Genomic DNA, 10,257 nt, shown 5'->3' with positions numbered 1-10,257 from the left:
ACTGAACGTGATGAGATGCCATTGCGTTTATGTACATATTTTGGATTGTTGGGGACTATTTGCGTTCAACAGTTTCTTCAGATGGTTATCCTTGAACTTTACAGGTCATCGGCTTCGAGGTGTTTCTTCAGAAATAAACATTTTTAAAAAAATTTTCTATAAAAAGAAAATTACAAAAAAAAAACCTTTGGAAAAAACATTTTGGTAAAATTTCTATAGAAATAAAATTTTGACAAAATTTTCTAAAGTAATCAAATTTTGACAAATTTTCCTATAGAAGTAAAATTTTGACAAAATTTTCTGTAGAAATATGTTAAAATTTTGCCTAAATTTTCTATTGAAATAAAATGTTGACAAAATTTTCTATGGAAATAAAATTTTTAAAAAATTGTCTATGGAAATAAAATTAAATTTACAAGTTTTTCTTTAGAAATTAAATTTTGACAACATTTTCTGTAAAACTGAAATTTTTACAAAAATTTTTATAGAAATAAAATTTTGACAAAATTTCCTATAGAAGTAAAATTTTGACAAAATTTTCTATACAAATAAAATTTTGACAAAATTTTCTATTGAAATAAAATTTTGACAAAATTTTCTATTGAAATAAAATTTTGACAAAATTTTCTATCGAAATAAAATTTTGACAAAATTTTCTATGGAAATAAAATTTTGAAAAAATTGTCTATGGAAACAAAACTAAATTTGCATCATTTTCTTTATAAATAAAATGTTGACAACATTTTCTGTAGAACTAAAATTTTTACATATTTTTTATAAAAATAAAATTTTGACAAAATTTTCTATAGAAATAATATTTTAACAAAATTTTCTACAAATGTAAAATTTTGTTATAACAATCAAATTTGGACAAAATTTCTTATATAAGTACAATTTTGACAAAATTTTCTTTAGAAATAAAATTTTGACAAAATTTTCTATGACAATAAAACTAAATTAACATCATTTTCTTTAGAAATAAAATGTTGACAAAATTTTCTGTAGAACTAAAATTTTTACATATTTTTTTATAAAAATAATATTTTGACAAAATTTTCTATAGAAATAATATTTTAACAAAATTTTCTACAAATGTAAAATTTTGTTATAGCAATCACATTTGGACAAAATTTCCTATAGAAATAAAATTTTGACAAAATTTTCTACAGAAATAATTTTTTTTCCAAAATTTGACAAAATTTTCTATCGGAATAAAATTTTGACAAAATTGTCTATGGAAATAAAATTAAATTTAATAAATAAAATTTTGACAAATTTTCTTTAGAACTAAAATTTTGACAAAATTTTTTACAGAAATAAAATTTTAACAAAATTTTCGACATATGTAAAATTTTGACAAAATTTTCTATAAAAATTAAATGAGCACAAAATTTTCTATATAAAGAAAATGTTGATAAAATTTTCTACAGAAGTAAAATGTTGACAAAATAGAAACAAAATTTTGACAAAAATTGTCTATGGAAATAAAATTAAATTTAGAAAGTTTTCTTTAGAAATAAAATGTTGACAACATTTGCTGTGAAACTAAAATTTTGACAAAATTTTTTATTGAAATAAAATTTTGACAAAATTTTCTATAGAAATAAAATTTTAACAAAATTTTTTACATATGTAAAATTTTGAAAAAATTTTCTATAGAAATAAAATGATCACAAAATTTTCTATATAAAGGAAATGTTGATAAAACTTTATACAGGAGTAAAATTTTGACAAAATAGAAATAAAATTTTGACAAAATTTTCTATAGAAATACAATTTTGACAAAATTTTCTATAGAAATAAAATTTTGACAAAATATTCTAATGAAATATCTGACAAACACAAAAACCACACAAATTTGATCAAACACTTCAAAATAAGAATTATTTAGTAGATTTTTGGTAACATTTTCTTCAAATTTTGGTAGTCAATAAGTGTTTGGTAGACAATAAGTGTCAAAAATTGGACAATTGCATTATTTAAAATTTTTATTCCATCAAAACAAAAGATTTAAGGAACGGATTCATTTTGAAAGGCAACGGCTGACCAGTGGGCAAAATAAAACAAAAATTGTCAGTTCTTTCACACAGCATTAGTTAGCCTTATAATAATATAAACTAACTTTTTACACACGCTGTTAAAAAAGGCACCCATTTACTCTTAAAAATTTGCGTATCCTTTTCAACCACGTAAATATCCTTTAAATGTCTTGCAAATTTGTAATAAGGAAAAGTTGTTCTACCTTTAGGCCGTATTTCACCCAGACCCCATTTAAAAACTGTCTTCTAAACCACCAATTAAAATATGTCTACCAGATCCTTCATTCTAAAATGAATGACGAACTTTACCAAGCAGCAGACATAATACAAATCTGTTACATTTTAGGGACACTAGTTCCGTTATTGAAAGCGCGTACTTTCTTAGATAATTGACTTACAATTAAATTTACATCATCGTTTGCACAGCAATACAATGATTAAAGTACGGCAACCAAAAAATTTTAATGCATCAAAACAAAAGACTTAAGAAACGAACTTTATAAAATTGGATTGCTAAAGCCAACATTCAAAAAGTTGGACAATTGAAATTTGTCTTTAAGAATTAGAAATATTACATCCAAAACTAAAGACTTAAGCCACGAACTCCATCAAGGAGAAAGTGAGTTCGTTTATGCTCATTTCGAAAAGCAGTAGAACATCAGTGGAGAATAAAACCCCTATTTTTTCAGTGACTATAACACCATATAGATTTACACTGCTAGATAGTGTTATAGTTTAACCGCATCTGTTGATTCGCCATTTCAGTATCGGAATCAAGGGGTTGTATTATCAAATGTTGTAATATTATACCATTGATCTCATCAAAAAAGGCCTCTTTATTGGATAATACCAACATCACTTATCCAACTTTTATTTCAGCCCTGTTCGTTACATGAATGGATTTGCTGGTATCCTCACGAAATGCATTAAAAATTGCAATTTTAGGCGGACAAAGTTCATGTCAGTGAAGAAGGGAAAACTTAAAAGATTTCACACACAAGTAAGTCACCCCACAATGATGATGATGGCAATGGAGGCAATGAGGATCGATGAAACTAAAGGAATTTCCCAAACGCCATTTTCCCTCAAAACGAAGATCAAGAAACCTACAAAACTAAAAGACAAAACAAAAACATTTGGCTAAAGAACAAAATCTCAAAACAACAACAATAATATGTAAGCAACCAACTTTATTTGAAGTGGAGACCAATTCGAAAATGTTTAAAAAACAAGTGCTTGCGGTTTGTGTGTGGCAAGCGTAAAGCGTTGAACATAACCACGATTTCAGCGCTTTTGTCGTGTCGATGTTAAATTTTTGTGCTTGCTTTTCCTTCTGGCCATTTCAATAGAGTTTTGCCGATAAGAGTTTGTTTTTTTTTTTTTTTTTGGCAATGGTGGCGTTTGGAGTACCACCACAACTACCAATGATGACGAGAACGATGTGAATGCGGATGATGATGGCACTGGATCTGCAGTTGTATGACTGGCTTTGTTTGTTTAAATGTTATTGCAAAATCTGGAATTGAAAGTAATTTATTTCTTTATTGTTTTACGAATTTACATTGCAACATTCATGAAACAACATCAATGGCATCATACTTCTCCCATCTAAACACTATAAGTTGAAAACCGAAATAATGTAAAAGTCCACGAAATAAAAAATTTTTTTTGCAAACAGTGGATTTAAATGACAATAATTTTCCATAAATATTTGAAATATAGTATAGCACTGTTTATGTTTCTTGTTAGCTGGATACCGAAACAGGCGATTATCATGGAAATGCATGCTTTTAATTTAACTACAATTAATTATTATTCGAGCTTTATGGACAAAGAACTTTTTTTTCGTTAGTAAATGACCATCAATTTTTAGAAAATTCCATCAAAACTTAAGTAAGCAACTGTAAAAAACAATTTTTTTATACGGATCGCAAAAGCGTACATTCCTGAATTTCGAAGATGTTAAAAAATGTAACATTTTAAAGTAAAAAACAAACCGATGCACCGGCATTCTATATTGGATTTCGTAAAATTTTTTGTAAAACCTCAATGGGATTTAAATTCAGTTTTTTTAACTCTGTGGCCATATCAGTAACTACGGTCAAAGAAAAATACTTTCGATTGAAAGGAAATTTTAGACAAACTTAATTACCCTTTGTAGTTTCTTAAATAGCAACTTAACATGGATTTATGACAAGCGTTGCAACGACTGCCTTTAGTCTTTTTAGTGTACTTTTAGAGAAAATTTTGTTGCATCAAAAGAAAACACTCTTCTCAGTCTATTGCTCAATAGATTTATATGGATCTATATCTATATATAAAGTGAAATTTGACATACATAAAGAAAATATCAATTTTACTCTATGTCCACTATTTCCACCATCTGGTGTGGTGGAAATTTGGCAGTGTGTTTTAAAATTTGATTAAAAGTTCGTATAGAACAAAGGGCACCAACGAATTCTCTCCACATTGTACGGTCCTTAGCCAACGCTTTAACTTGGTTCCAGGTCATGTTAAGAGATGTACACTCAGCTTTAACCATCCGAATCCAGGTATTCCTAGGCCGTCCGGGATTTCTATGTCCCTGGGAGTTCCACTCAAGAGCTTGTCTGGCAATATCATCGCATGTTCTTCCCAGAATGTGCCCAATCCATGTCCATTTACGTCGTCGTACATCGGCTTCAATTGGCTGACGGTTAGCAATCGCTAATAGTTGGTCGTTTGTGACCCAATTTGGCCAGAAGATTTTAAGTATTTACTTCAAGCACTTGTTGTGAAATGATTGAAGCTTTCTTCGGGAATTCTGTGTAGTATTCCAAGTGCTGCAGTCGTATAGAAGAACTGACTTAACGCTGCTGTCGAAATTTTTCAGTTTTAAATCTTTCGAGATGTTGTTTGCACGCCAAACCCTCTGCAAAGAATGAAAAGCGTTTCGGGCCTTATTTATTCTGCCCGATATATCATCATGTGAGCCTCCATCTTTGGTGATGGTGGTACCCAGGTTTGAGAAAGTTTCAACATCTTCGATTATCTGGCCGTCGAGTGAGAGTAGTGAGTCGTTGTTGCCTCCAATTCTCATCAACTTTGTTTTAATCTTCAGGCCAACAGCCTTGGCATTTCTTGATAGGACTTGGAGTTTCTTTTCAATATCCTCAAATCGGTGAACAAAAAGGCAGATATCATCCGCATAATCGATGTCGAATAGAAATCTTCTTATATTCCAGCGTATTCCATATAGTGCTTCGACCTTTGTCTGTTGCATGACACTGTTTAGGAGCAGGAGAAATAAGGTGAGTGATAAGACGCAACCCTGTTTGGCGTCTGCTTCTGTCTCGAAGTCTTCACATTCTTTATAGCTTACTTTGCATTTTGCATCTCTATACCGTTCTCGTATTAAGTTCACTATTTTCGGCGGTATTCCAATGATACTTAGAGCATCCCACAATGCTGGACGGGATACAGTGTCGAACCCGCCCTCAAAGTCCACAGATAGGAGGTATGCATTGCAGTTGTATTCGATGGACTACTCTATAATAATTCTGACCGTATTTATATGGTCTGCGCACGATCTTCCAGGTCTGAACCCTGCCTGTTCGTTCCTAAGTATGGTTTCTACTGCTGGATATATGCGATTAAGTAGTATCGTCGACAGTATTATTGACTGCATTCAACAGCGTTATACCCCTCCAACTTCTGCACAATCTGAGATCTTCTTTCTTTGGAATCGTTACAATTACGTCATCCTTCCAGCAATCCATTATAGCTTCTTCTTCTCACACATTTGTGATAATTGGTGTCCGCGCTTCTGCAATAAGGAATTCTTCAAATTTGACAGTGCGTTTAATATTTGTGAAAACGTAGGTGTTGAAGTCGAGATATCCCATCTTGGAAGTCGTCTATTGTTAACAAGCTCAAGCTAGTTGTTTGGGTAGTAGTCGGAGAAGAATTGTTGAAATAGTTGCGCTAGCGTGTTAACTGTTCAGCCGTTGTTGTAATTTCATTTCCATTTTCGTCCTTGATTACGTCAGTTGTTCGAGCATTCTTGCCATTTGCCGCTGACTTCTCCGCTTCTGCAGATATATTATCGAAATAGTCCTTGCGTTTTTTTCGAGCCAAGTATTTGACTCTCGCCGCTGATTGTCGATATTCTTTACTTTCGCTCTGATCGATCCCATGTTTACAATAGTCAATTTTATTTTATTTTAGTTTATGGAAATTGTTATATTTTAGTTAAAATTTTCCCAATATGAGAAGGTTTTCTTCACATTAATATTTTTTTTGCCTTTAGTTTAACGAAATAAAAAAGAGAAACAAAGTTATACGTAAATTAAATTTTACTAATTTTGGATTTCTATGAAATAGTTCAGAATTTCCTAAATTTTTTTAATTTTAATTAGAAGTTCGTCACTCTTGAATGTTTTGTAATTTTCACCTTTTTTTTCAATTCTAAAATTTAAAAAAAAAAAATTAACATGTGAAAAAAAATGTTACATGCCTAATAAATTTTTGTTGAATTTTTCGAAAAATATTTACCAATTGTTTTTAACATAACGGTGTTTGTAATGCAGTTTAGTTAAAAATTCCTACATTTCCGTTTCTGGCGAGTTTAATTTTTTTTGAGTGCATTAAATTCAAATATCATGGATATCATTTTAAAACACCTGATATTAACAATTAGATTGTAATCTACAAATCCAACTAATCCACTGTTCATTATTTTATGGGATGAAGCTCTTCATTGTCGCTTTTCTTCTCATTTTCATACTAAATTCATGACAAAAAAATATTGTGGCCACAAAAGAATTGTTGCGGTAATAGTGTCAGTAACAACGGCAACATTGCATCTTTCTGCCAGATGCTGTAATCCTGTCTCAATAGCTTCAATTGTATAACCAAGAATATAAAACGAAACAAAACCAGCCACAACATCACTGTAGCTTAATAGTTGTTGGATTACATGCATGAGAACAAAACTGCGACACATTGGCGAAGTACACACCAAAAGGACACATGGAGTCAATAAATGCAAAGACATTTTTGATATGTTAAGGCGGCTAGAAGTTTCTATATAACCTATGGAATTTCAAATTATAAATAAGAAGCAAACTCTAGGGTATAATAATCGCAACTTGACGTATTGGTCCGAGTGGCTAACGGTCCATCTACCTTTTAGCTTTATTCCACAACAAATATACTGAATGGGATTTTTCCTGGAACGAGATCTTTGGAATTCTCTAGAATTTTAAGATTACTATCAATACTATCAAAAATTATTGTAGCCTTAGTAGGGAGAAATTGTTCTTTTTTTTGTTTTGTAAAATTATTCCAAAAAATTTTTACAATTCCTTTGGAAATTTTGTACTACTATTTTCTTGTGGTACCATGTTACCTCGAACATTTATAATCGTATGTTATAATCCAGATTCTAAAAGGTTCTCAATTTTTTTAAAAGAAAATGTATCTTCCTAAGATGTTAAAATCTCTTAAATTTATCAACTTATAGGAAGCTATTCTTCGAACGACAAATTTGAGAAAAAAAACTGATATTGACTTATTCAGACCCACCTACATCTAAGTGGCTGTAACTCTTGCTGTCTATCTCCCTTTTACATATTCTACCGATATTCATGAAATTTGTTTAAAATCGTATCAAATGTAAATACCGATATTGGGAGGGTAAATTAATTATATTCAAAAAAGTAAAAAACTGATCAATCAAATAATTGTCCTTAGGCAGCCACTATATTTTCTATGTGGCAACACACGGATACCGTGACAAAAAAATCGACTCGCTTTTTAACGCGATCTGTTTTGTGCTTTCTCATTGGAATGAAAATGCTTATCAGCCATAACATGCGTCCTTGATCGGAAAAGTTTGTAATTAGATGGGACAATATTTGGACTATATGGCGGGTTGGGTACACGGTTCCCACAGTTGGTAAAATTCTACCAAAAATTATAGATTTTTACTATTTAGTTGACTTCTTGGTGTTTTGGTAGATTTTGCAAAATGTTCTAAAAGGCACTTCAATAACTCTATTATAAAATCTACACATGGAATTCCTCAAGAATTTCAGTACAGGGAAATCCAAATATAGATCGAAAAGGAGATTAATTCGTTATCGCCCACAAAAAATTTTAAATTCTATCCAAACCCTAAAAAATCCAAGTTTTGATCACCCAAAAGAAAAAGAAAATCATCGAAACAACCCATTAACTCTATTATAAAATCTATACATGGAATTCCTCAAGAATTTCAGTACAGAGAAATCAGAATATAGATCGAAAAGGAGGTTAGTTCGTTATCACCCACAAAAAAAAATTAATTCCATCTAAACATATTAGTTGTTTTGATCTCCGCTTTAAAACCATTATGTTGACTAAACTACAAGAGTAACTTAACCAACAGAGGAAAAGAATGTTTGTCAAATTTTTTTGGGCAAAGCCCTGTAGACTGCAAGATTGTTGGATGGACGCACGTTTCGGAATTACCACATTCCTCATTAGCATCTTCTACTTGCAGCAAAACTATCAACCAATTATCAGAATAAATTCAGGCAGTTCACTAAACCCAAAGTGAACCACACTTGAACCCTCCGAAAAAAGGTTTTGCATGATAGCCGGCTTATGCCGAAATAAATTCATACAAATATCCCTCTTTTCCTTTGCCACCATAAAATCATCGATTTGAGTACAGTTGGCTGGGTTTATTTTGAGCGTGCTGCCTCTTACTTCATTCGCGTTTTGTTTTATTATAGTTGGTTTGTACTTCAACCATATTTGTTGTTTTGATCTCAGCTTTAACACCAAACCCTAAAATATCAAAGTTTTGGTCACCCCCCAAAAAAAAAAAAATATTTCGTCCAAATCCTAAAAAATCCAAATTTTTATATGAAAAAGTGATTTTATTAATATCCCCCCGCAAAATTTTAAAACTCCATCCATATCCTAAAAATCAAGTTTTTGTGCGAATTACTTCTTTTGCTTATATCTCCTAAACTAAGCGCCCTAGGGTGAAAAGTAGGTTGATTTATGACCACCCTGTAAAACTTTAAAATTCCATCCAAACCCTAAAAAAAATCCACGTTTTTGTATAAAATATTTATTTTCCTCATATCTCCTAAACTAACAGCCATTTTCATGTAGCTCCGTTAAGCTTTAACTGCCAGTTAACAGAAAGTAAAGTGAAAATAGCTTCTCTCCGGTTAAATTTAACTAAATGACAGAGAAATCCGTAGTACGGTTTAATAGTTCGTTAGCTAACGAAGCACTAACGGAGCTTCATGAAAATGGGGGTAAGTGTCCTAGAGCCAAAAGGAGATTAATTCGTGGTGATCTAATTTTTTATATGAAAAACGCATTTTTTCATATCTCCTAAACAAAGCGTCCTATAGCAAAAAGGCGGTTAATTTGGGTCAACAAAAAAAATTAAATAAAATTACGAACTACGCTAACTGTTGACCATCCCGCATTACCAACTTTTTTTTGGAAAAAGTGACTAGTTTCAAATGTTACAAAGCGATTGATAAACCTAGTAACCCATTTTTTGGAGTATATGGCCAAAAAAAAACCCCAACACTAGTGCAAACCAAGATATACAATACGAAATTGAAACCGAATCAAGGCACCCAACTATTTACAAGCGAACCGCTCTTGATCATCAGTGTCAATGTTAAATAAACTCCATGTACCCCACTCCATGAGGGGCTGGCTATTAAATGTTTTTAAAAAAATCTTTAGTTTAGTTTTTTTTTTACCCCGAATGTTGTTCTCTGGCTGCTGTTGCTGTTGTTTTCGAATGATGTTGTAGCTGTAGCCATTGTCATTGCTGTGATGTTGATGGTGCAACAATTGCCTATGTTCAGATTGCAGCTGTTATGCTGTCCTATGGCCTGGCATGGCATGTGTGTGGCACTACTTTGCGCCCACCAATTCACCAAAATGGACAGACAAACATGTGAGTATGCTAGGATGTTCCATTCACGGGTGCTTCAACGGCAGCTGATGATGATGAGGATGATTCTGATGGTGATCTGACCCAAGCCACAGACTCCATAAAGACAAACACATATACACGCACACACTACCCCAATAACAACTACTTAAACTCCAATCGATAATTCGCCCTAAAGGAATGCGTTCGAAATGCAAAATGTCAGCTCTTTTAAAATTCTTTTCAAAATGTTTGCTTGGTATTTCTTTTGTCTTCTGTGAGAAA

The 10,257-nt window shown here is 31.6% G+C and overlaps 1 protein-coding gene across 1 annotated transcript; it reads right to left on the bottom strand.

The window, feature by feature from the left end:
- Nucleotides 1-3,044: 3,044 nt before the first annotated feature.
- LOC142225252 (uncharacterized) lies at nt 3,045-5,301 on the bottom strand. The gene is made up of 3 exons (XM_075295025.1): nt 4,799-5,301; nt 4,400-4,648; nt 3,045-3,153 (listed from the first exon to the last, which is right to left on the bottom strand). The coding sequence occupies exons 1-3, from the start codon at nt 5,299-5,301 to the stop codon at nt 3,045-3,047; spliced, it is 861 nt and encodes a 286-aa protein (XP_075151140.1).
- Between the last annotated feature and the right edge of the window lie 4,956 nt (nt 5,302-10,257).

Source organism: Haematobia irritans, chromosome 2 (genome assembly GCF_050003625.1).
Source record: "Haematobia irritans isolate KBUSLIRL chromosome 2, ASM5000362v1, whole genome shotgun sequence".
Lineage (NCBI taxonomy): Eukaryota > Metazoa > Arthropoda > Insecta > Diptera > Muscidae > Haematobia > Haematobia irritans.
Note: the sequence above shows the minus strand (reverse complement) of the source record. Positions and strands in the feature narration are given on the sequence as shown.